At 39.6% G+C, this 27,788-nt stretch overlaps 2 protein-coding genes across 3 annotated transcripts; both read left to right on the top strand.

The window, feature by feature from the left end:
* The first annotated feature begins 257 nt into the window (after positions 1-257).
* LOC135943043 (uncharacterized) lies at positions 258-4,376 on the top strand. The gene is made up of 6 exons (XM_065489431.1): positions 258-323; positions 425-793; positions 861-1,054; positions 2,206-2,615; positions 3,452-3,623; positions 3,850-4,376. Exons 2-6 carry the CDS (start codon positions 436-438, stop codon positions 4,195-4,197), a joined length of 1,482 nt encoding a protein of 493 aa, XP_065345503.1. The 5' UTR covers positions 258-323; positions 425-435; the 3' UTR covers positions 4,198-4,376.
* A 488-nt stretch (positions 4,377-4,864) lies between these two features.
* On the top strand, positions 4,865-27,149 carry LOC135943044 (opsin, ultraviolet-sensitive-like). Of its 2 annotated transcripts, none has more exons than XM_065489433.1 (7): positions 4,865-5,043; positions 9,199-9,378; positions 15,723-15,938; positions 17,483-17,613; positions 19,472-19,644; positions 21,717-21,865; positions 24,615-27,149. In XM_065489433.1, the coding sequence occupies exons 1-7, from the start codon at positions 4,979-4,981 to the stop codon at positions 24,823-24,825; spliced, it is 1,125 nt and encodes a 374-aa protein (XP_065345505.1). In that variant the 5' UTR covers positions 4,865-4,978; the 3' UTR covers positions 24,826-27,149. The 2 variants fall into 2 exon arrangements, with proteins under 2 accessions (XP_065345505.1, XP_065345504.1); XM_065489432.1 differs by having other exon boundaries at positions 4,867-5,043; positions 21,708-21,865.
* Positions 27,150-27,788: the final 639 nt, after the last annotated feature.

Here is a 27,788-nt window from a genome sequence, read left to right as displayed (position 1 = left end):
GCATGATTTCATAAAGAACTGGATCAACACGTAATCACGTATAGTATATACATACCTGAGTAGATGAGTAGACGAAATTCTTGCCGCAAAAATCGTAAAAATTCTTGACCGATTTTAACGTTGCCGCCACTCGCACATTCCGCCACTGATTGACTGACCACTGACCGTTCTTTTGCGTTCTTTGTTTTGCTTGCAATCTGATTGTGATTGGCTGCCAACCGGCAACACAGGCCTCTGGCAGCTGTGCCCTGGCTGTGCCGGAACGAAAATTCGGGAAATTAAATCAAAACTCAAGCATTTAATCGCTCTTCCGGTCCACAAAGGTAAGTTAAAAAGGATCATTTTGCAGAATGTTTTTCCATTATTTATGTTTGTGCAATACATACATATTATTTTATATATTAAATAATACTATGTAATCCAGAGGAAATCAGGATGAACGGTTTGTTTCAAAACTATTGTGACCCGGAAAACCCGTCGTGGGCGCCGGGCTGGACGGTCCGCCCAGATGGCCAGTATCAATTCAACAACAACAACTGCAGCATGTCGTATGACAGAGAACCATCACCAAGAGCCTCAAGTTCCAAGGGCAGGGCTCGCTTGAGGCTGCAGCATATGTACCACACCGCTCCAATCCCTCAGCATCAGCAGCACTTCCAAGACGATGGATTCTATGGCGGCGAGCAACCCTTCCAGCCGCAGCCGCAGAAGAAAAAGCGGAAATTTCGCTATCAACCACCAGCAGGGCGGCAACAAATTGCTCCGCCACCGCAAAGAGGCCTCACAAGAAGAGGTGTTATTTATTAATTATGTAAAAATTAAACAAATGGTTCCGTGTTTATTTTATATACATATTGCAGCCAAGCCAATGAACCAGTTTGAGCAGAACAAACAACAAAACAAGTGGAACCCTCCTCGCTCCGTCTTTGACCGTCTGGATGTGCCGCCGCCGCAGCCGCTCATGATGAACATGAATTACGCGCCTGACTGGCACGCGCCGCCTTTGTGGAGCCCTTTCCACCAAGACGACTACCACTTTCCTGATCAGCATGCGGTAAGGAAATAATTTATTGCTCCATCCACAAAATTGGGGCCATGTAAGCATCAGATAAATTAAATTTGCACTATTTTTCTGTTTATGCCCACCAAAAAATTGATTTGACACCTTAAAACCGCTGCTAGGCAAGGAAATTAAATTGATTGCAAGATTTCGGTTCGCATTTTGTGGAGGGAGGGAGGCGCAAATGCAAAACAATTTATCTCGAGTACGCACTTTACCTTCTCTAGTGCTGGAGTCGAGTTTCGGACGACTCTGCGGTGGCTGGGCAAAGTGTAAACTTGTAGGGTAGCTGGTTGGCTATTTAACTTTGGCAAACGAAAGCAGCTGCGTATATAATGTAAGAGGGTGGATTTATTTTTATTAATTTTAAGCTAAATTTGCCATTGCTTCTTTCAAATTATTTTTGTTATTTTTTTACGAAAAGCAAAACTTAATTAACTGCTGGTCCAAAATTGATCAGAAACGCTTGGAGAGAAATATTCCTGAGACAAAATAATTAATAAATGACTATTTTGATGAAGTTTTTGAGCAACAGTTGTGTAGCACAAGTAGAACTTTTTTCCCTCCAAAACTATATGAAAGCGAGAAGTGACTGGGCGGATCTTTCAAAGAAGTAATTCGTACAGGCGCGGTCTCTGCAAGTGCTCAAACCAGTTCTGACGCATGCGCACTTCTCGCATTCATAATGTTTTGGCGGGAAAAAAGTTGGCACGTCGCGCTGGTCTTTTTGGTCGAAAAAAACATCCGCTTTTTTCCCTCAAGAATCGATTGGTGTGCTTAGAAACTTCGTTTAAGACGATCTTTACAGTCGTGTCGCGGAAAATTGGCCCATATCTCGCCCCCGCCCACTTTAATTTCCCTCTGCATCGCGCAACGAGTTAGTTGGTAGACCTGTCCGAGTACTATCGCCTAGAGCTAACTTCACTCTGATCAGCTGACTCATGCGCGCGATGCAGAGATACATAAGTGGGCGGGGCCAGAGATGGCCAATTTGCCGCGGCACGAATGATTTGCAACTTATTTTGACGTGGAGAAATACTGTCACGTGTTTGAAATACCATGATAAACAGGTTAAAATGAAAATAAATAATTAAAAAAAGAATTTAATTAATAAAATACGATTCGTAAATAAACATTTTGGTCAGGGTGGCTCGTGGCACGGTGAGCAGGCAGCCAGATGGCAGGATCGTCCGACCGTGACAACGAGGTACTACCGGCGGACGGCCAAGGGAGACCCGCCGCTTCGGCCAGGCTTGCGCGCCTTCTGCACCTACGAGACGGACCGGCAGCGCAGCAGCAAGAAGCTGCAGGCCAAGGGCCACAAGCTGCAGTTCGTGTACAAAATCAAGGCGTGTCTGTGGCACAAGACCAAGATGGGTCTGCACAAGAAGAAGACGCGCATCGGCAGCATCGCCTACAGGCAGCGCCTCTACCGGCAGGTCTTCAACAACAACATGTTCTGCAGGAAGTCGCACTGCCAGTACTTCACCAGGAATGCTGAAAAGCCCGACGTTTCTCTCGAGGCCTACGACACACCTGACTTGGAGGAATGCCGGTACGATTTATTTTGCATGGCATCTAAGGTACACTGAAACCCCATCTTCGTAATATAACTCAATTGATTCCTTCAGGGTCGAAATGCTATTTTTGTTGAGGCGCAAAGTAAAGCACACGTTGCTTTGGCACGCGCAACGCTTGAACCGTTTGGTGTCTTCTGCGCAAGCGTCACCCCCTCTCAGAGGCAAAGTATTGGCAGCTGCGACGTCAGAGAGGTGACGTTTGCGCAGTAGCGACCAAAACGGTTCATACGTTATGCGCGCTAAAGCAACGTGCGTTGTGCTTTGCGCTTCTGCTCGCATGTAACTCGAAAAATTATTTACCCCACCATTTCGACCTTCAGGAATCGATAGGAACATATATTAAATGTTGCTTAAATGGGTCTTTAAGATTGTTTATTAAAAAATGGCAGTATTCACTGCACAAACCGTGCGTTTTACTCATTCTTTTAATTAACTTTCTTATTTTGCCTTTTTATTATTTATCTCTTCTATATTTTTTTTAAATCCAAAACACAGTTATGAAAAAACTTGTGGTCTAAATGATTTTAAGGGAAATAAACCTCTAATTGGTCTCGGCCCATTGATCCAAAAGGGAATTTCGACTAGGCATTATTTTTCCCTTTTATGCGTCATTACATAATCCTTATTTTCCCTTGGCTGGCGCAGGAGCCGCAATTCTAATAAGTTTCCGACTTATATGAGACTTTGGCTCGTCCATCGATCCCGCTTTGCTCAATTCCCTCGACCCAACGATGCTATCTATCTTCCCGCTAGTGTGCAAATATTTGAGTTTCTCTCACTCTCAATCCCTGCCATTCTTTCTCTTATTCAGCACGGATGAGTACGTGTCGCTGGTGGCTTTGTGCACGCCGACTTCCTGGCAGGAGCCGAGGCACGCTTACTTTCGCCACTTGGAGTATCAACTCTTCGTGCTCGACCCAGCTGGACTCGAGCTTGCAAGCCTGCAGCACCAGATGAATGATTCCAATTTCAGGATTTTAAGTGTACGTTGCAAAACAATTTTATAGACGATAAGGACTTGAAAATCTTAGTTTAGCGTCTTTTCTGGACGTTTTTAGGCAATAATTTTATTTAATTAAATCAATGCAGCAATTTAGATCGTAAAAAATGACGTTTTTAAAGCTTCAAACGCTTGAAGCGCGACTCATAATCATAAATCCCCATTATTAATCTTTTAAAATTGTTCAAAAACCTGAAATTGACCACCAGGCTGCCCGTCTGCAAAACCTGTACCTTTTTGGTGCGTACCTGAGCCAGAAGGAGCAGATGCAGGCCGGCTCGATGCTGCTGGCCGAGGTGGTCAGGTTCTTCTGCGTGAAGAGTGATCATCTGAAGCTTCTGTGCAAGCATGGCTTCGACTCGAGGCACCTGACGGACGACCTGGACGCCTACCCAACCCCGAAGGAGGCGCACGCCCACCGGCCAGAGACCGAGGAAGACGTCTACATGGTGGCCGCCAGGGTGATCGTGCTGCCGGTCGAGCTGGACAGGAGCGAGAATGACGTCTACCCTGAGTACATCCTGAACTACAACTATCTCAACCCTCCCAAGCAATGATTTCATTTTTGCTTGACTTTTTCTTTTTCTTTAGTTTTTCTCTGGAGCAGAGATGAATTTCCAAAATATATTTGGAGTGGGGGGAGTGTAACGAGGCTGTAAACTTACACTCAATTGAGTTATTTCATGTTTACGTTTATGATTTGCCATAAATAAAGACGCAAGCGTCTGCTGCGAAATGGCCCAGAAGCAAATTGAGTTATTGCATCGCAAATCGTGTCTGTTACATAAGTAGGCAGAGCGCCGCATGCATTCGAGATTTAGTAGGAGCGAATCAATATCCATCTGGTGCAGTATCTGCCTGTCGGCTCCCTTGTTTTATTGTGTCTGCAAATATTCCAGTTGCCAGAAGATCAAAGATACGCGCGTAATAATTTATGTAATGAAGAATTCCTCCCCGGTGATTGCTTCGTTAAGGAAATCAGAAAAAAATCAGCTGCGGTGCTTTTGCTCTCGAGTCGATTTCATTATTGAAAAATTCCTTGCCTGCCTGTCACGCGCGGTTATCGGAAACGACATTTTTTTTCGTCGTTATTGCTTTTGCTGAATTATTGTTATTTCTGCTGAGACGCACTCGCTCGACCTGATCGTGGCTCCTTTTGTCCCCTTTTTTCTCTCTTACGCAACTGCAGTTAATTAGCACGTGTGAACGGATGAACGCGAGTTGCGCTTTTTTCTCTTCGTCGAGGGTTGCGGAGAGGGGTGGCCGCGGGGGTGCGAGCCTGCTGGCTGCTCCCGCGCGTCAGACGGCTCCTTGGCGTCGGCGGTGAAGCAAGCAAAGATGAACCTGTCCGTCTGCCTGCAATGCCAGCCGCAAGACAACCTCACCTCTCACCCGCACGACCGGTGAGTTAACCACTTCATTCTTTCGCTTTTTTCTTTTATTTGTCTTCGAAAAAACGAGTGGATGGAAATTCTTTAAAAGGGGATTTTATTTTAAATTAAAGTTGAATACAGCCCTTAAATTAATTTTTATTTCTTAATAGGTCAACAAATTATTATTTAATTTTAAATCTTAGAATGGAACAGACCGCTAGATGCTAGGGTAAAAATTTATAAATGTATTGGAACATTTACCGTTTTTTAAATTAAATGAATGATGAATCGGTCTAAAAATAGGTATATAGCCTTGGAAATTTCGGAGTTACATTTTCTATGAAATTTGAAACATAAAAATAAACAGCATTTCATTGCTTTTCATGTAAAAAAACGATAGACGACAAATTAATAGAACGAGACTAATTAATTGTCCATGTTGGAACTAATTACAGAGTTCAAAACTAACTGGCGCGAGTCTGATGATGCGTATATTTGTTTTGTGCCTCTCAAACTTAACCTGAACCTTTGAACCGTTTTAGCTTTAAATGAGCACACACGCGTAAAGTGAACGCCGCTTGTTGAAACGCTAACTCCTCTGCCAATTTTATCTCGATCGATAAAATTAATAGATTGAATATTCAACGCTGAAAGTGGACAAGGAAACTTCTGACGTTTTAGTTTTTATATACTTTTATGATCAAAATCATATGCACTGCCTTGGAATTTTTTATTGAATTGGTGAATTTAGCGATTTTTGGGGCCCAAAAAATAAATTTGGTTTAATGAACAAAATTCATCTGAAAGTTGATAAAAAATTTCCTTTTTTTACACGTTGACCACAGTTTACTAGAATTTTTATAAATTATCGAATTAAAAATTTCCCACCCATTTCGCTGAATGTTCTCGCTCGGGCTTTCAACAGATTAAAATCATTGCGCAACCATCCTTCTATATGGATTAAAATCACTTAGCGTAAATAGTCCTGACCGGCGTATTTGCATTCGATATAAAAAAAACTTCTGCTCCAATTGATATTAATAAAAGAACCACTTTTGAATTGGATGAAATTAACGCATAACTTGTTCCCTTCGCATGTGTGAACATGGAAGATAGCGACCTGGTTACATAATAGAACGAACGGCCAGCGGGTGCAGCAAACACATGCAATTCATGCTATTCACTCGGCGGAAACAAAGGATTGCCACGCACCTGACGCCAAAGAATGCCGCTTCCCGGCAACTGGTCAATGCACAAGGGTACTTGAAGTAGAAATAAATGTGGCACGTCTTTTGTCATTTTGTCCGCACCTGGAGGCCGGAATATTTCATTTTTAATGCCTCCGGGAGAGCGCGCGGTCACGTGCTGAAGTGCTCGGATTTTCCCCTTTAATTAATATTAAACGATGCGAGAGCAATAAAACTGGCGCATGGGGAGAAGTGAAAAAAGCGGGTAATTGGAATCGCACAAACTGCTTTTAAATTTGAATTTGTAACAGGCAGGAAGCTTTCAAACAAAGGAAATGGCATTTTTTTTCTTGGAACTGGAAAGTAACTTTTGCGCTTCCTACGCATCCATCCGACTAGCAATAATTCCATTTAACTTTAGATGAATAAATGTCTTTAAAGGTGAGCGCTTGAATCAGATATGAAAAGTTGGGTAACTTTTTCATTTTCCCACAGTGGAGGCAATTAACCATTTTTTTAATTATTTTTAAATTTAAATGATTTTATATAGATTTCGTTCAATTTTGACGAGGCATAATTTTTCAGTTTTTATTTTTACCCCCACCATTTGCCAGATTATTTTGGGTGATTTGGTTCAATTCTTAACTTTGAAATAGTTCCATCAAATTATCTGGGAAAAACTAAAAATCCCCCTCGTTGCTTCATTTTAAAAATAGGATTTTTTAAAATTTTTATTGGTCAGAGTTAAAACCCGAAGCGTAGTTCAAATTAATTAAATAGAAAGTTAGCGGTGGCGAAATATTTTTGCGCCAGAACTTTAGGACAAAAATGTCAGTGATAATTTTTGACAATCCTTTTATGCACTTTTTCAGACGGTTTATGTTCCATTTGTTTTCTATTTTGCCTTATTTCTTGTCTTAATTCCATCTCAGTTTGCATGGCAAGACTAAACGGTGGAAAATCAGCCGTTCAATTTAGAAAGTGGTCGAAACAAAAAATTAAAACTAGTAGTTGCTTTTTTCAGTAAAACACCATGTAATGCAATCAGAGAACACTTATTACGTAACAATGTTTTCCAGCGCCCTTTTTACCAACGCAGCACCTGATTTCCCTTGCAGCTCTTGAAAAATCATTCATTTCCTTTCCGTTATAAAAAAAGCGATGTGGTTGTTAAATTAAAAGCATTGCAAAAAACGAGCATTAACCAAAGTGGTGCAGCTTTGCTTTTTCCATCCATTTTTTTTTGTTCCAAGCCCTAATAGAGGAAAGAGTTGTTGGTCTCTGTAGAATGTACGATTTATCTGAAAACAAACGATGGTGTTCGTTCATCAAGGGCGGCAGGCCGGCAGCCCTAATTTCCAGGCTGACCGCATCGTTGTGTTACAGCGAATCTCTGCGGCCAATTTGTTGGCGAGTGCGGTTCACCATTAGTTTGAATTCGCATCCAGCAGCTGCGAGCTTAAATTAGGTCTAATTTTGCAAATCTAATTACGGACAAAGTTGAAGGCAGCGAAATTCAATTAAACTCACTCAGCACAGAGAGGAGAACAATTCAATGCTGATAAACACACACAAGATCGATCTCTTTGAACCACCTGCGGGCGAAGCCCAAAGTGTGTAACATTTCGGGGAAAGCGAAAACGTGCCGCTCGCGCGCTGGAGAAACGTGATATACTACACCGTCGCTCTTCAAAATGTACTTCAGGACGATGGAAATGCTTCCAAATGATTTATTAATAACCGAATAGTTTGATGAAATTACTAATACGAATTTATTTTAGAAGTGGGTCACATTCCACAAGCTTTTGATGAAAAGGATTTCCATTTAATTTATATTTTGAAAAATAAAGAACAGTACTTTAGATAGTTTTGAGCATTGGTGCGTTTTAGGGATGCAGGGTGAACCCTTCTATAATTAGGAAAGGTCAAGAAGGGTTCTATAAATTTGCACTTTTTGTGATTCTGACGCTTATAGAACCCGAAATTTGGCGCTTACGATATTTCAAAAGATCGCGTTCAATTCACCAGTTGCGTAAGCCCTTTTAGTGTTTGAATTTGTATATTTAAATTTGAAGGAAAAAACTTTTTCATCGTCAGGGTTGAAATATGGTCATTTGGTGTAGGGGTTGAGAGTAGATCACCTCTTAAACCCTGCAGATCATTAGGGGAGGTCAAGACGAGTCAAACGGTGTGCCGTTTTTGCAATTCTGACTATTAAAACTCGAGATATGGCCAAGACAAAACTCACCCCTTAGTGTTCAAAGCCACCTACAGATGGCGCCACGGTATACTTTCCATTTAAGGAATTTTCGCTTTGATTTGAGACTCAATGCTGACACATAGTGCATTCTTCTCTTAATATCGTTTCTTTATCCGTGCTGAAAACAAAAATCGGTCCAGCCATTTGCTGTAGAATCGAGAAAACCACAATTTAAAGAAATAATAAATCTTTTCTGACGTTTCAATGGCGAATGGCTGGACTGATTTTTGTTTTCAGCATGGATAAAGAAATAATTCTAAAAGCAGAATGCACAGCAGCAGCATTGAGTCTTAAATCACTGCGCAAGCTCATTGAAATTAAAAGAAACCACTTGCGCCGTCTATTGGTCGATTTGAACACTATGGGCTTTATCAACTGGCCAATTCGGACTTCTACATATATTAAAACGCGGAATTCCTCCAAATCGAAAGTTAAAATTTGGCGTTGATTCGAACAGTCTAGAAAAAATAAATCCAAAATGTCGATAAATTTATTTGTTAATTTTGACCTTGAATAATTAAGATTTTATTTACATTCCTCTTTAAATACATAATTTTCCTTTCCATAACGATTTCGATTATTTGAGGATTTCTGATAATTTCCTGGCTTCTTTCCTCTCGAACAAATTTTGCTATTTGGCGACTTTGATCCGCTGGATGTGAATTCTATGTTGATGTTTCTGCCTCCATGACTTGCTACTTTGCAATTATTTTTGCTCGTCTATGTTGGTGTTCGCAGGCCGCTGCACAAACTGATCGGATGGAACGTGAAGAGCGAGGATTTGGAGCAAATTCCGCGCCACTGGCTCTCGTACGAAGCGCCCGAGCCGGCCGTGCACTATTTCCTCGGCTCCGTCTACGTATTGCTGACCATCGCGGCGCTCGTCGGCAACGGACTGGTCATCTGGATTTTCAGCACGTGAGCCTCACTACCTTTCCAATCTTCTTTCTCCCTCGTTAACAATGCGAGTAGCGCATCCAGAGCATTTACCAGCTCTGTTTATTCCCGTGAAAAGGCGGCTGGAATGGTGATGGAAATGTCCCACGCCCGCATGTGAGTGAGTAAATTTCTGTCGGCAGCTGCGGTTCCGTCGAATCGTGCTTGCGGTGACAGCCAGCTGACGCATTTTCTGAATTTTAATCTTACGTGTTTCCGACGGAAAAAAACATGCTTATCTATTAACCCAAAAATGGTGCCGCCTAAATCAGATTTATGTTTCGAAACTCTGTGGTTTTTGCTTGCGTCTTTCATCTAGCTCCGATTGAATGTTCTTTCAAGGCCGATCTTCGGAATCATTCAAAATAGCAAACATATGGACGGGATTTCTTACTGCGAATTAAATCGTTTTTCCAAATGAAGAAATTATAAATCACTGGGAGCAGGATTCAGGCGACGCGCAGACATGGCGTCTGGTAGAGCACGGCGGGAAAGTTACAAACGTAAATTAAAATTGGCTTGGAAAATTTATCAGCACAATGAACATTTTTGTTGTTTTTTCTTTACTAACAGCTGATTACGCCGGTAATTGGCGAATGGACCGTTAGATGGCACATCAGGCTGACGGAAATGTAACAAAATACGCAGTAAGGAAATTATTGGGTTGGCACGCTTCTTTTTTGACGCTTCAGATTGGCCGCTGGACTGTGTCCTGATTGGCCGCCATTATTTCGACGCCATATTGACTTCTGACAGGTGGAAACCAACGCAGATCGTATTGTTCATTGTTCGCCAGAACTCGCAATTTTCGGGGAGAAAACTAACTTAATTTGCAAACACTTTTTTGCGGTGTTTTCAGCTATATTTTTTTGCTCTTTTTATTCCTGTCCTCGGACCGGGAAGGGCGCGCACTGCACTAGCACAAAATGCTGAAACCTGGGTCCCAGTAACACCGGGAACGGATAACACGGGCGCACCAGGCCGCACAGGGACCCAGCCCACTCAAGGGCCACTTGCCTCCGCACCGAGGACTGCATTGAAACGCTAGACATTCGTCCCGTGAAGCCAAATCACGCATGCTGGAAAGGTGCAAACCAGCAAGTAGAGAGTTAAGCAGCCCGCTGAGCAATTTGAGCATTTCGAGTCACTAAACTAACCAGTTTTTGCCATCTCTGACATTGGGTACTGGGTAGCCAGTATTAGATCTCCGAACTGCTCGAATACCTCCCATAGCTTTGACACTCCTGAGAGTGCCTTAACAATGCGAGCCAACGGGCTGGCTGCACATGAAGAACAAAACTGCTGGTGAGGGATGACCAGAATTAAGGATTTTTAAAAACCCTTAAGACCAAACATTTAAACATTAAATTCGGAATAGTGCATGGTCTTTTCTTTCTTTTTTCAAGACTTGCACATTTATCAGTTTATTGCTCATCTATAACCATTCACAGGGCCAAAAAAATTATTTTTCCTGTGTTGAATTATTGACAGCTTGAGAGGAAATCAGAATTTAAAATATTATCGTTGGTTTTAAATGAATTTTCAGTCATTAGCTGGCTGTGGTAGACAAATTGGCCATTATTGAAATCAGAGCTACCTAAATTCCCAAGTTAATTTCCAGCAAGGCTCAGCATCCCCCTGGACAGATCGATAATGAAACAAACAAGCTGGAGTGCTTTCAGAATACATGTCCAACTCGGCCCTTTGGTGGTCACTGGTCAGGAAACGGCTCTCTTTCCCCGGGCGGTGAACATGCAAATATTCTGTCAGCCGTCTAATTTGACATCACGTGGCGCAAAGTGCATGGTTCCATACCTTTTAATTCACTCAGCCGGACCCGCTTCTTCATATTCTCCCGATTTTCCGGTAAAGGTACCGCTAATTTTCCTTTATATGACCCCAACAACATAATTTAATGGATCGATGCAGGGTGGCAATTGAAAATGGTTGGGTAAACAATATGTATTATTAAAAATTTACTCCAAAATTTGCAGTGCTTGACCACATTTTCTTGGCATATTTCAATTCCTCTCGTCGAGATCTGTGCAACTGGGTATGAAAAACTTTTCAACTTGCGAAAATCGCAAAGAGTGGCGGAAAATAAAAAAAGTCTGCCAAGCGTGCAAAACGAAATTGCCAGCGGTGGATTATGGTAATTTGCTCCTAGCTAGCAATCAGCACATTTCGCCTTGGAACACATTCATTTCTGTCGGAACAAGTTAAGAAACTAACTAAACCAAGAGTTTTTGCCTTCACCGCCGACCAAAGACCAAAGGCGAAACAAGCAAGAGAGAAATAATTTATGCAACGCGGCCGACGGGCGTGCGGCGCTCTTTGCCTACGCGGCGCAACCGGATATGCTTGAAACACGAACAAGTTGCTGCTTCACGCCGAGTAACAAGTGGTTTTTCGCGGCCTGCCGGATAATTCCGCTCTGCTGCACAATTTATTCCAAAAACGAGGAAACTCACGCTTCGCTGACCTTTTGACCCAATTTTCTCCGATCAAGCGCTAAAATCTGATTAAAGTCGCGATATTCCTGGGAGCCAATCAGACAGATTTTAGGATGATGTGTGTGTCGCTGCGAAAGTTTGCTCCAACTTTTCCGCCGGGTCAGCATCGCAGCGATGTGAAAAGTTGTAATCAAAGGTATTCAGGACCGATTCCAGGTCCAATTTCATGCCGATAACGGCGGAGTTTGCTGAGCTACTTTATTTCTTTATTTTTGGTGCGCAAAAAGCGATTAATCTTTGCTCAGTAAATGTCAGCTTGTAAGTTTGCCCACTTGGAAATTGGCGCCATGTTCGACCGGCAGAGCGTTATGAAATTCCTCGGAAAACATGTCATGAAATTGTAAGCCTCGAGTCGGTTTAAATTGGAGTTGAAACAAAAAATATTGCCATTGCACCTTGTGCAGAATTTCCGCCCTAAACCCCCAAAAAATTTCAAGAGGGCTCCAACTTCAACTTATATTAAATTTACTAAAAAATGTGAACTTGAGCCCCGACCTGCGATTTTTTTTTTGTAAATTGAAACGTTCAGGATCGAAAACTAGATTGGGTAGTGCTATTTTCAATGTGATATCTCAACGCAGTCCAGATTTACAGTCCAATTTGAACTAACAGAATTCGTTTTTGGGGATTTTTGAAATAACGAATAAATAGAGAACGACCCCATTCTCGAAGTGTCATTTTAAAATTTGAACGCTTAAAATCCAGTCCTGGTTCACCATTTTGATTTTTGTAGCAGTAGAATTAATTAATTTTAACACTGTCCCGCGAGAGTTAAGTTGAAGAAATTCAACCAGACGACTGAAAAGTGCGTTAAGGGTGGATTCGTGACGGGGCAGGCTGGGGGATGGTGGTCGTTATCAAAGTTTACAAAAAGTGATGTGTCGCCAGTGGCTTGGGGGAAATTTTCCGCAAAGACCAGCGGGAGCAAACAGAGAAAAAAATCAAGAATCTGAAGAATTGGCGAAAACTCCGTCTTCAAAGTTTTGAACGAAAGCCACAGGCTAAAAGCGGGCAAAAGACATAGCTCTCTTCAGAAATTAACAATTAAAATTTGGTTTACGAGCACTAAATAATGATTATCTTTTTTTACATTAATTTCCGTTTTCATTAATTTGCCGTTAAAACTAAGCGTCTTTTCCATCATGTTAAGAATATTTTCCTGAAAATTCCTGTTAAAAGTTGATTTTCCCAAATCAATTAAGTAACTTGGAGATGGGCACACGGCACGCAAAGTCCGCTTTTTTTTCTAGGCAGTGGAAAGTGCTCATCAGTTGACTCTTAATACTTCCGCGTCGTTTCTTGATTTTGTCTTTTTGCCCGGCTTCCTTTGATTTTAATAATGAAAGAAGGCTTTTGTGCTGCGTTGAAATAAACTTTTACTTGAAAATTTTATGTTTTAAGTGTTTAAAGACAGTCTTTGACGAAGTTTCCGAGCACAGCAATCGATTCCTGGGGGTCGAATTAGGTAAAGTGGTATATTTCCGATCAATAAGTCAAGCGCGACGATGAATTTTTTTTCCCGCTAAAACAATACAAATGCGAGAAGTGCGCATGCGTCAGACCTGGCTGGATGTAACAAAGAAGTCATTCGTACAGATGCGGTGTCTCTGCAAGTGCTCAAACCAGCTCTCACGCATGCGTACTTCTCGCATTCATATTGTTTTGGTGGGAAAAAATTCTACTTGTGCTACGCACGTCGTGCTCGACTTTTTGTTGAGAAATAAATATCCATTTTACCTAATTCGACCCTCAATAATCGATTGGTGTAATCAGAAACTTCGTTAAAAAAAGGTCTTTAAACTGAACATTAAAATTGTCATTTTTACTGCACATAGCTTTCGAAAATCAATTATCTAATGGAAATGAATTAAAGTTCACGGACGTAGAAGGATTTGTTACATCAAACAACTCGAAACGATTGATTCAATTGCGGTTCAGTGCGCGCTAAAATTAAACATTCTTAAATGAAATTGAAATGATGAAAGAGCTCCTTTTATTTGAATAACGTCATCGGAGGGCACGTAATTCGAATTCTACAACATGAAAGGAAGCGTTCCTTTTGTCTTTCTACTTGTCTTTAAGAGAACATTTCTGGAAGCAGTTTCGGCTAAATTCCTCGCACCCGAATATCCTAAATTTCCTCCTTTCTCTTTGATAGAATAGAAGGAAAGATCAACAGATGTGTCGCTGTCGCAGCTCGCTTTTCACACGAAAACAGCCCCCGGTTCGGATTTATTTTGATAACCCAGCTTTGGAGCTTTGGTTGTTTGGTTCATTAGGCGCATTATCCGTAATCCGCGGCCAAAATCTTGCCAGCTCCGACAGCTGACATCATTTCCCTGGCCGGGCTTTCATCCCCCATCCCCCTGCCCCTGGCCTCGCCCCCGTGTGCTGGCTCAGTGTGACGCGCGCGCGGATTTTATTCTCATCAAAGAGAAATGAAACTCGATTATCTCTTGCGTGGCGTGAATGGAAGAATACGCTCGCGTCAGTGCTATTCGCCTGATTAGTCTTTTTGCACATTCGAATTCGAATCCCCAGAGAATGAATGGATTACCTGTGTGAGGTCATTAGCATTCAAACCATCCACTACTGATGCGGCTAGAATTATTTTTAGAATCCTGATCATGATTTTGACAGGACAGGTACTCTCTCCAAGATTTTAATTAGCTCTACTTTTTCAAAACCGCAGCGTTACAGAAAAGCCAAATATGTTTTACAGGAATTATTTGCTATACAATTTTAAATAATTTGTAACAAAGTTATTTTCCGATGACCTTGGTTCTAGCTTTGCGTAATCACCGGGGTCCGTGTTGCGATCTGTTTTGCCTCCCGCTAGTCAGATATCAATATGGCGACAGTCCAGCGGCCAATCAGAAGCGTCCAAAAAGCCTCTAATTTAAAATATTTATTTTGGTCAATGTAAAAATTGATTATTTTTAAAATAAGAAATAGAAATTCCTATAAAATAAACTATTATAGTTCTGGAAGATTTATTTTTTTTGGCTCGGAAACTTTGATAAAACTTTTATTTAAAAAAAAAACTTCACATTCTGAGATCTGATGAAATTTCCGAGAAATTACATAACTTTTCGTGTAAATTCATATATTGTACAGAAAAACTTATTTACTAAAAATTTTAATGTATAAAGCTTGGAGTTTTTGGCGGGAACGACAATTATTCTACCTTCTGCTTGTCATTGGACAGTCGTATGAGCAAAAATCGTGCAATTCAAAGCCTTTTAAACGTCTGTTAGGACCCAGTTAAAACTGACTGAATCGACAGACAGTCCAAAAAAAGTGCAAAATCATGAAGTTTCCTCGGATTTAATTTTTCCTCCAGCCTTCCACATTTAAAATTATAATTTAAATTGAATCAATTAGAGGTTCTTTAATTCATAGATAATATCTAATATAAATGTGGAACTTTGTATTACCATAAATCAGTTTTGGTCGGTTTTCCAATGAAATTATTTCTCACAAATGAAAGTAATTCATGAATTCATTGTATCTCTCGCCTCCCTCCCTCTCTTTCTCGCTTTAGTTTCATTTTCTTAATTTGAAACCTTAATTGAAAATAGAAAATGATCTTATTCGTCGAAATATATATCGTTTAAAAATTAATTATATTCCCAGAAAAGTCATTTTAATCGTAAAAGGTGTAAATTTGGCTTAATCATAGTGTCAAAAACATAAATCTGCTCTGAAACTGTTTATTTTAACCGGAAAATAGCAATAAATTTGCAGCCTGATAAAAAAGATTTTCAGACAATAATCTTAACAATTATGATATTTTGTTTTTATTGTTTTCAGAGCTCGAGCGCTGCGTTCGGCATCAAATGTGTTCGTGATCAACCTGGCCGTGGCCGACTTCCTCATGATGTCCAAGACGCCGATATTCATCATCAACTCGTTCCACGAGGGCTACGCTCTCGGTCACGTGGGGTGCCAGCTGTACGGCCTGGTCGGTGCCTACTCTGGCTTCGTGCAGGCCGCTTCCAACGCCTGCATCGCCTACGACAGATACAAGTACGTCCCCCCTTTTTTTAACTTAATTTCTTGCTCGGTTAATTCCGAAGGGTCTCATGACATTTCTTTCATTAATTGGTTGTGAGCAAATTTTTCCTACAGGCACTGCGCACGCCAGCCAAGCCAGCCGGCCGAGAACAAGTTGAGCTCTCTCCAATATTCTAGTTAGGGGAAGAATATGTGCTGCATTTAGCTAGAGAATTTTCTTTAATGTTCTTTATCTGAGTTAGGTTAAAAATTACCACGGCACCCCCTTTTGTTATTTTCATATTTTAAAATATGGAAAAAGCCATAGGTTGTTGTTTGGCACAGATTTCGAATGTTTTGAAGGATTCTATAGAAATCAAGATCGTTAAAGGAAATTCCCGAGCTAGCACATTTCCTCCCTTACCTCCTCCCCTATAGGGGGGAGATTTCGAAGGTCGACGGCAGTCGGCTGATGTGCGCGCGCATTTGTAAAGACTGGTTACAATGATAGACAATGATAATACAGAGGTGTTGGCCGCTGCAATAAAACTCATGAGGTACCCTGAGTTGTGATATTCGCTATAGCACCCACTGGTGCTGGCTTTGTCACCCTGAGGTTAAAAGTATAGTTGTGGCTCAGGGGGAGTCAGCAGAGAGCCAGTTAGCCTTTTGTTTTTGCCGATCCATTTTTTGAATTGTGTCCTTCATGATTTGTTGGTTCTTGTAGAATGGATGGTGATAATTTGGAGGCCTAAATAAATATTCATCTGAGGAAAAAGCATTTTTGGGCTGCCGAAACTGTTTAAAATGCTTAGCGAGTGCTGATTTTCCTTTATTATTTTCGTTTGAGGAAAACAGTCGTGAATTTTAATTCGAGCAAAATGTCAGAGTTTCCCCGAATATATTAATTAATCTCTTTTCCTTAAAAAAGATTGGATTTAATTACCATTTTTTTCTGAAAATTTGAGAGCAATTATAATTTCTTTTGTTTTAAAAAGAGGGCGCAACCGGTAAAATTCGGAAAACTCGATTTTAGGGCACTTTTGGTATATACAAATTATTCGGTTGGGGTTAAATTTTCATGGAATATAATTTTTTTAACTAAAAAGAATCATAATTACCATTCCACGTTATGAGGAAATTCACCGAATTGTTAACAAGGAAAATGTTTATTTTTGCGTTGGATTAAAGTTAAATAAAAATGGCTAATTAATGAACATAAAAACCCACAAAGCTAAAACCGAATTTAAGAAAAGACCCCAAAATTCATTTGCTGTTGTTTAGCAGCTCTGGACAAGATAGATTAATTTGATTTTATCAATTCTTTAAATTAGTTTTCGAACAAATGAAATCAATTTATCGAGAAGTTCCGCGTGCAGTTTCACAGCTTGACGTGTCATTTGAACAAATGTTCTCGAATTCTCTCTTCAATCTTTCCAATTTCCTGTTACATAGAGCCGGAGAAGTTTTGCTCACGGCAAAAGCAATCAATTATTTGTGCGCTTGAGACGCGAGAGCGGAGAAGTGAAGAGAAGCCAGTACAAGTTTTGTTTGGTGTGTGTGTGTGTGTGTTGCAGGTGCATCTCGAGCCCTCTGGACGGCAAAGTGGGCAAAAAGAAAGCAATCACTTTGGCCCTGCTGACCTGGACGTGGGCCACCCCCTGGGCGCTGCTGCCCCTCTTCCAGATCTGGGGCAGATTCGTGCCAGGTGACACGTCAAAACTTATTTTCGGCTCGTCTACTGAGTTGTGACACAAATCCCCTGCTCCGTAAAACCGTAAAATTCTTAAACTGATTTACGGTGAAAATATTAATTGTTTTTTAGAAGCATCGACTGTGCAATTATTAACGATCAAATTTAATGGCCGCTCTCGAGCGCTTTTAATGAGGTTTTAATCGTCTTATACCTTTCTCCGACAAGATGGATTTTGTAACGAAAGTGTTTCTGCTGCTTTTAATGATGCTTCAAAATACACAGGGAAATGAGCGCGCTTCTTTCTTTTTCGGTCTATCCTCTTTAGGTTAAATGGGGAAAGGAGCGAAATAAAAATGGAACCTTTTTTAGAGTTTTATCAAAGCTACTTTTTCAGGATATTTTGATAATTTGATTTAAAAGTGAATTTTCATTTCCAAGCGACGGGATGAAATATTTCTAGGAAATCGCTGATATATATTTTTTTAATTCAGACAAAATGTCTGGTGTTAAAGGAAAATCTCTTCCTATTGTTAAGCAGATTAGATCGTGATTTTCAGAAACCTCTCTCCAATGCATTGAGCATTAAGGGCCGATTTTCTGCTAAACTCACTGGAAAGCCTGGATTACTTAAAGCTTCATGTGTTCATATTTTATGGTGTTTTCAGTCACTAACGCAAACAAAAACGTGTATGCACAATGCAGAGCAAAGAAAGTCTCCAATAAATTCATTAATATGAGAAAGGCTACCATTTAATTTTTTTCGGGGGCTTATTAAATAATTCTCCTTCATCCTCCCGAAAAAAAGATGCGAATTATTATTCATTTTATTAATAATAAAATCGATCCAACACTGCACGAATGTTCGAATTATTTTTTAATAGTTTTGAAAAGGAAACAAATTATGTCATTTCACGTAGCAGAATTAAAATATTTAACACGTGTTCAATAGATTTTTTGCGGGTAAAATTATAATTTTTAACATCAGCATCAGCGGACAGCTTAATGTTTAAATTTAAATCTCACGAAAATTATGCTTTTTGGAATTGATTTTTCCAGTTTGGTGGGTCTTGCGTTTTAAATTTCATTCAACTTTAAAATTTTATGTTAAACAGTTTCCAAGTCAAGAAAATTTAGCAAACAACCGATTCTCACCAATTAATTCCTCTAAATTTGATCTTGCAGATTTTCTAAGAGGTAAAAATAAATATATAAGAATTGCAACCCCATATAATTGTCATGAGAATTAAATTAAAATGGCGAGATGGTTTGCGGCAACTTTAAGACTATTTTGGTCCCAAATGGTTTAGAAGATTTTTGAAATTTTAGTTGCGTGATTTATGCTCATTTAGACGGAAGAGCGTATTCAACAAAGGGTTTTCTGTTCCTTAAAGAGAACATTGGATTATATATCCCTGTTTTCCTGATTTTTTAAAATATAATTCTATAGAAATGGTCTAAGCAATTTTTGTTATGATTTTATCAAAAGATTTTCCGATATTTTCAAGCTAAATTGTAAGCGTGGAGGCGTGAACACATTTTTGGCTAAACATTTTGTCACATAAAAGAAAACAAACGTCTTAAAATTGTTTTAAAATGAAAATTTAGCTCTGTCCTCATATTGGTTGAAATTAATTAAATAATTTTTTTTGTGATTGAAACGAGATTAATAAAGACCCATAATATTTTAATTGTTTCGAATTAAAATTCCTGTGTTGTCCTGCAGGAATTCTTATTTCCTGTTTCCATTTCCTATCTTGGCAATAATTCACATAACCACAGATTGTGTTTCCGTAAAAAATGATAATTACGTAAGAATATGATTAAAACGATTGTTACTAATGTTTGTGTGTGGTGTTTTGATTTGTGACAGAGGGCTATTTGACGAGCTGCACGTTCGACTACATGAACCAGGGGCTGTCGAACCGTCTGTTTGTGCTGACCATCTTCGTTTGCGCGTACCTCATTCCCATGTCTCTGGTCATCTACTTCTACTCGCAGATCGTCGGCCTTGTGGTCGATCACGAAAAGGCGCTCAAGGAACAGGTCTGTGTTGGTACCAATGAATGTCCTCCCGCCCTTCCTCCCGCCCGCCCGCCAATCAATCCAATTAATTACGCTAATTAGGTTCGTGCAGCTTCAATCAAAATCTCGTCCGAGCTAAAACCGCCCCCGGCACGAACCCCGCCGCCCTGCCCGTCCATACGTGTTTTATGGTTATTTTTCCGCCAACGCTCCGTCGTGTGTGTTGAACTAGCAAACGCCGCCGACCGACTGATGAGCCGCTTTATTGTTATTGGAAAGTCCCCGCGCAAAGCTCGAGTTAATGAAATGAATTTTCGCTAAGCTCTGCGCTGCGACATTTCCCTCTTTTATTGTCTGCAAAGCAGCTTTACTATAATGGGAACGCGACTTCGATCAAATGGAAAATGGCAGAGCCTGGATTTGCCTTCTTATCGGCTTCAGGTATCTATTTTCAGATTTTCCATTTAGTTACCAAGGGATTTTATCTCGTTATTTATTGCGTAACATTTTTTTATTGTGATGGGGGGTTTTGGGACATTATAAGAGCCCTAAAAAAGTACGCATTTTATTCCATTTATCAAGCCAGATCGAATAAACACTAAATTAAAGGTCATACAAAAAGTTCGACGGTCAATTTCTGGGATTTGAAGTTTTTTTGGCACTTTTAAAAAGTTTATTAAAAATCTGGAAAGTCCTTCAAAGGCACGTGTAAACTTTTGTGTGTCTATTTCTATTTTGAAAAAAAAAACACCTGTTGCGTAAGCCATTGATTAGTGTTTGAAGTGACCAATGAATTATTGAAAATATTGTAAGTTATGTAAAGTAGGGGAAACAATTATGTTTGAGTTAATTTGCAGGCCCGCCTATATCACATTTTTTTAAATTTGAAGGAAAAAACATGATTGTGGTGTAAATATTGTCATTTGGGGGTGGAGATTGAGGGTAGATCACCTCTAAAACCCTTCAAATCATTAGGGGAGGTGAAGACGAGTCGAAAGGGGTGTTTCGTTTTTGCAATTCTGACTGTTAGAACTCGAGACGTGGCCAAGACAAAATTCATCGTTTAGTGTTCAAAGCCACCAATAGATGGCGCCACCGTATACTTTCGATTTTAAGGCATTTCTGCTGCGATTTGAGACTCAATCCTACTGCTGTACATTCTGCTTCCAGAATTATTTCTTTAGACGTGCTGAAAAAATTTAAGTCCAGCCAAAAAGAAACGCCGGAAAAGTTTTTTGGAATTAAAACATGTGGTTTTCACGATTCTACGGTAATGGGCTTAAGCAATTTTGGTTTTCAGCACGTAAAAGGAAAATATTTAACTAAAGAATGAACATTTGCAGGATCGAGGCTGAAATCGCGTTAAAATCGAAAGTATACACTGGCGCCATCGTTTGGCAGCTTAGTATACTAAGGGGTAAATTTTGTCTTGGCCTTATCTTGAGTTCTAACAGTCAGAATTTCAAAAACGGCACACCGTTCGACTCGTTTTGACATTCACTAATGATCTGCAGGGTTTTAGAGGTGCTCAACCCTTAACCCTCCCCCCCCCCCAAATGACAATATTTCGACCTCGTTGACGAAAAGTAAAAATATTTGAACTTTTTGTTTTTCAATATTTGAAAAATGCGACCACTCGAGAAATAAAAACGACGAATTTCTTTTTTGACAACGAGGATGAAGCCTGGTTTTAATTATATTCAAACTTTTGTTTTTCCTTTACATTTTCCAGTAATTTAATTTGACATCATTTATATCCAGATAGCGATCTGTCACTGACTCAATTTATTTGACAATAAAAGCGCCTGCAGTCATTGAAAGAGAGGAATGTTTGGTGCTCAACGGCGCGGAAAGAAAAGTTTTCAAGTCTCGAGCGGCGTTGGTGTGGAAGTTTGCAAATTGCTGTGCTCTATGTTCGCGTCTCTCGGATTACTTTCGTGTTTTCTTTTCTCTGCTGGGCCCTGAAGCACAAAGAGCGGCAGCGACACTGTCCCCGCCCCGCCCGGCACTGCACACTCGCTCGCTACATGGATGGATGTTCGTTTATCTGGTGAAAAGAGTCGCTGTTGTTTTCATGCTTGCAGGCGAAAAAGATGAACGTCGAGTCGCTGCGCCGGCGAATGAAGGCCAACACCTCGGCCGAGATCCGCATCGCCCGCGCCGCCATCGGCATCTGCCTCCTCTACGTCATCTCGTGGACACCCTACGCCATCGTCGCACTCATAGGCGTCTTTGGAAATCAGTAAGTTCAAATGTCAGGTGAATTTTTTTCCTCTTTTTTTCTTGATTTGCATCGAATGAACACCAATTAAGCAATTTAAAGATTCCAGAATTTTAAAGTCCGTCTGATGACAAAGTTTCTGAGCACATCAATCATTGTTGAGGGTCGAATTAGGTAAAGTGAATTTTTTCCGACCAAAAAGTGCAGCGCGACTTGCGAACTTTTTTTCCGGCCAAAACAATTTGAATGCTAGAAGTGCGCATGCGTCAGAGCAGGCTGGATCTGACAAAGAAGTCATTCGTACAGCTGCGGTCTCTGCAATTGCTCAACCCAGAACAGAACTCAGCTCTGACGCATGCGCACTTCTCGCATTCAAATTGTTTTTGGCCGGAAAAATATCCATTTTATTAATTCGACCCTCAAGAATCGATTGGTGTGATCAGAAATTTCGTCAAGGGCAGTCTTTAACGCTACAAACACCTAATAAATTAATTTATTGCTAAATTTTTTAATTTATTGCGCTAAAATATAATTTAAATAAAAATCTTCGCCACAATAGAATAAAACTTTTACCCATATCTTCCTTTCAATTAATACAAATTTGAGGAAGAATTATTATTTCTATCGAAAAACAGGATAAAAATACTGCGAATGCTTCCAAAAAATTAAATTTTAAGAAATATACATTTTTCTGCCAAAAATTTAATTTTTTTACCAACACATTCAATGATTCAATATCAAAAATGGATATTTTATTGTTAAATGCAGACGAAATATTTCATAAATCCAAATATAAATTTCTCTCTGTAAAATAAAGCGCTCCCAATTTGAGAGGAAACTGACAATTTATCTCTTTGTTTAATATTCCGGGAAATGACTCAATTTACCAGCAGTGATAAAAATCAGCATTCTGCACTGCACAGGCCTGCTTTTTAACGAGTTCTTTTTATCAACGGACGGTGAAAATTGTGTGTGTAATACGGAGAATGTTTAATGGTTCTGCCGTTTCAAACAGATGCTGCGCTACTTCCTCAACAGGGAAAATGTCCCAATTGATGTTTTTTCTACGTGAGTTCTGCATTTGCTCTCCAAATTAAATTCCTTCCGAGCATGAGCATGGAGTTAGATTTAAAAAATTGACTCTTTATTCACTCAAAATTGACAGCACGGCTTTAAAATTAAATCTTTCAATTACGATTTTTAAATTGTATCAATAGTTCGTAAAAAGGAGCGTCAGTTTTTTTTATTTGTATAATCTAAAGAACTAAAGCCAAAAAAACTATTTTTGTCATTTTCAAGGGCTGTTACATACTTTAAAATTCATTGTTAAACTTCAAAATATTTGAAAAATTGGCTGGAATTTTTTTAAAAATAGGTTTAAGGGAAAATTGACTTGCAATTTAACCATTTTTCCTAAAGATATTCTGAAATTAGGCCATCTTTGGAAAAATCGAGCAACTTTTTTTAATTTGAAAAGCCTGAGGGTCGGAAAGAGCCAGCTGCACAGTTCGCGAACGCGAAGAGAGATACAAAATCACTTTACAGCGACTGGAATTAAAGTCGCTTTCGTTTTATTGCTGTCGACAAGTGGTAGCTCCAACTGCTACCCTTATCACGAAGGGTTATTCCGCACTTCCGATACAAAACGACTCGAAAGCCGAAAGTGGCGCAAATAACCCTCATGATAAATGAAGGCTCTAGTTGGAGCAGAAAAATGTCGAGTGCAATAAAACTTTAACGGTGAGCAAAGGTCTGAATTGAATTTCTATCGCAACATAAAGTATACTCCTTAATTGTCGTTGCATTAAAATATAGAATTATGCTCATAAACGGCCGGTGATTAATCTTTTTTGAAATTTGTGCAAAGTAAACGAAAACGTCTAACGTTTTTTTTCATCATTTCCAATCGCCGAATTAATATTTAAATGTTAGAAAATGAAATTGACGAAAAAAGCCGTCGAGAGAGTGTTTTATTTCAGAACAAAAACACCACGTTTTCAAACCCTGCTAAAATCACGGAGGAAAAATTTAAAAGTCTTAAAATTGCGTTCATTTGTTTACTGAACGTTAATCAGACGTCTTCAATTCCCAATTCCTGATCTATAAAAATCGCCCTTCTTTTCAAAACTTCCAACTTTAATGCTATTGTCGGTTGTTTTTTAAATAAAAATCCCCCAAACTTTGGCTGGCGTCACACAGCGTTTTGCTCTGATTAGAAAAAAAACTTGCTTCACCGAAAGAGCGTTCCAAAAGCGTCCTTCTCAGAAGTTTGACAAGTTTTTCCGCTGATACGAAGAAGCCGGGGACGCGTGCTTTGTCCGAAAATAATGTGCAAGAGGATCGAATTGAATTTATGCAAGGCTAGAGTGCTATTATATGCGTCCAAATAAAAATTAATATCACCTCTCTCTCACAATCAGAGCTGACAAAATTGAAATGAAAATTTTTCATCTTTTTTGAAATATTTGAAAACGGGTATTTTTGGATTTGGGTGAAAAGTGATGAAATCAAAATTGCACGATTAGTTGCTTTTTGCGCTCAGAAAGTGCCCTGAGGTAAGATAAGACCATCAGGAAAGGTAAGAAATCGAACCCTGGCGTAAGGGTAGCCCTGAAACTCCAATCTTCAAGATCTGCTCACTCCAAGTCGGAACAAATGTTCAATTTGACCCTTTGAAAGCCATATCAGGGTGCACACAGGAATTGTCCCTTTTATTTTTAAGTCCATTAGGTGACCGGAAAATAAAAGGGCCACTTTTGTTGTTTCGCAGGGCGCTGCTGAGGCCGGAAGTGTCGATGGTGCCGGCGCTGTTCTGCAAGCTGGTGGCGTGCGTGGACCCGTACGTGTACGCCATCAGCCACCCGCGGTACCGCGCAGAGCTCAACTCGAGGTGGCCGTGGCTGCACATCAAAGAGCCGCCGGCCCCGACGCCGCACTCGGAAAACGCGTCCCTTGGCAGCCAGGCCGCCGCCTCGCTCTGAACCCAATCCGACAAATGGATCGACCCCGACTCGCTGCTCTACACGCACTTTTTCATCTCGTCGACACATCAATTTGCGACTTTTTGTCCCTCGACACCCCTATTTTTGATTGCCGAATTTCATGCGGCAACGTCTGCTCTTCTAAATTACTTGAAAATTTTACTAAAAAATACGAAAATCAATTAAGTAAAGAGTTTTAAAGGTTAAATGATGATGTTATGTAATTTTTGCTTCTGTAAAAATTTAAAAAATTATTTCAAACGATTCGATGAAACTAAAAAAGTATGGACGATTTTTTTAAAGAACAGAAATATTACGGTGATTATTAATTTATTTATTTGAAATACGTCAGAGTGGACCAAAGCAATGCTCAAAAATTATTTGGAAAATAGTTGTGTTTTCGACAATCATTTAAAATATGCACAAAGCAATTCAACCCCCAATCCTCGTGAAGTGGGACGTCAACAGAGTTTATCTGATTTAAATAATCATTTTATGACAGACATTCAATAACCGTGTATTTTTTTTCACGCGATTTAATAAAGGTCTCAGTTTCTCCTTACTAACAATTAAAGTGAATAAAAAAGTGACGCGCGCTGAAGATTTGTACTTTAACATAATCATGTCAGAACTTCGGAACCATCGAGAGAATCATTTTTTAACATGACGTGAATGAAAACGCCTGCAGAAACGCTGAGTTATGCAACCTGCACGACCTATTTTCAAACTATTGCGCAAGAATTTAACTAAACATAAACAATTTTTCAGGATATTAAATAACCAACAAAAAAATAAATATCAAATCAAAATCTTGAAAGCGGTGAATGTTAAAAATAAAAAAACTTCAACCAAACAAAAATCTAAAACATCAGAAAATTCCCCCTTGACGCCCCATCCACGATTCTCACACAGTGTTTTAGTCTAATATATGTACATATAACCAATTATATTGATTTGAAGAAGATTATATTAGTCTCCGACAATAAATTGTGTCAGCACACTCGGCGATAAAAATGACTTTTTTCGTAAATGTCAGAGTAGAAGAGGTCAACGAACACATTTCTATAAAATATGTACATACATGTTCCGTGAAGAGGGCAGGCAGGACGACACTGCGCTGTTACAATGATTGTATTTTTATTACAACTTTTATCGAAATAAGGGGAAAAGGAGAAGCTTAGCCGCGTAATCTTAAGACACACACACGTGTTTGTTGTTTGTTGCATGTTGACTGTTTAAATTAATAACAATCTCAATGTGATATACACGCACTTTAACGAAACGTTTTCCCGGCATATCACCTGACTTCAGGGTAATGTACCTCACCTCGACAACGACATAATTTTCAAATAAATCAGTCCGATTTTAGCGAACTGGAGTGCTTTCTCATGAATATTAATCAAAAGCTTCTGCTCCGCCGAGTCTGGTTTCTATAACGATGCTCCCGTTATTAAATGCAGCGCGCGAACGGGCGGGCTTCAGGGTAATCAATAAAATGTCGTGGAGCTCAAAAACAAAATTATTAAATGTGTAGCTCATCTCATCGCCGCGTAAAAGCACCAAAGGCTTGCTCGTCAGCGTCAAAAGCAACGAGTTCGTTATGCTCGTCGCTGCGTCATCGCCGCATAAATGTTCATACCTAATCAATTTCCAATCTTTGAGGGAGGAATTTATTACTTTTTGTTCCAGGCAGACGAAATAGCGCTTGAAGTATAGTTTTATTTTCCATTGAATGCATTCATTAGCTAAATTTTAATTAACTATGTCCATTCAATTATGCTGGTAATTTCTACCAGTTAAAATCGGATGGTAAAAACGTGCCCTTTTTACTTTAAAAAAAAAAATTAGATCAAAAAGTGCTCGAAAATTGGAAATCCTTGCTAATTGTAGATGGCTTTCACGTATATAACCATTTTTTAATTAACATTGCAATTTTTTAAAATTATTATATCCTCTCATGGGGAACAATCCCCGGCTAGAAGTTTTCAAAAGGGATGTTGATTTTTGCCTATAGTAAACAAGTTGCCACAATGCGTCTGTCTGGATTCTATATTTACTCTGTTAGAAGCACGAGCAAACAATTCATGGCACTACTATGCCGGTTGCTTTGAAGGGAAAAACATGTGTTTGTTTTTTAATAGAACGCACTGCAAGAACTTTTGCGAGGGAGGAAACATTTGTATCTATTTTTTTCGCTCCCTCAAAGGAGTGTTGTTTGCAGGTCATGTTTGTTTATGAGATTGATGTTGAACAATTGTTGAAAACTTGTATAGATTTTGTCTGGTGTTGGATATCAAATAAATCAATTGAAAGTTGTTTAAAAATTTACTTTGTTTCAATTTACATCCAAAATTTATATATTATTTATTTGTTACATATTATTTACAAGAATTGCAAGAAATATATTTTATTCAGGTTTGAAATTTATAGAGTTATCTATTTAAACTCAATAAAACTGCCACTGAAACCACATTCCAGAGGGTTGAAATTATTCGTTCACACGAAAACTTGTTTGAGACGCGTGAGCAGATGCGTAAAGTTAAGCGCACGTTGCGTTGGCACGCTTTTGGTCGCTAATGCGCAAGCGTCACCCCCTCCCAGCTGAAACGCACGAAGCATGGCATTGGCAGCTGTGACGTCATGCGCAGTAGCGACAAAAACGCGCCAAAGCAACGTGAGTTTTGCTTTGCGCCTCTGCTCGCACGTCACAAACAATTTTACGGCCGGAAAAACTATTTACCCCACCTATTTCGACCCTCTGGAATCGATTGGAAGTTACGAAAATTTGATCATTATAGGTCTTTCAGTTTTTACGCTCTTAAAAATATTTTTTAATCCTCAAGTTTTAAAAAAAAACCATAAAATAATTTTTGTCGTCCAGTAATATTTAATTTGCCCAACACCTTTCAAATGGTCCATGACTAGTTCGACAGGAAAACCGAAAATTTCAGTCTAAAATTCAA

This window comes from Cloeon dipterum, chromosome 4, assembly GCF_949628265.1.
Source record: "Cloeon dipterum chromosome 4, ieCloDipt1.1, whole genome shotgun sequence".
In the NCBI taxonomy this organism is placed as follows: domain Eukaryota; kingdom Metazoa; phylum Arthropoda; class Insecta; order Ephemeroptera; family Baetidae; genus Cloeon; species Cloeon dipterum.
Note: the sequence above shows the minus strand (reverse complement) of the source record. Positions and strands in the feature narration are given on the sequence as shown.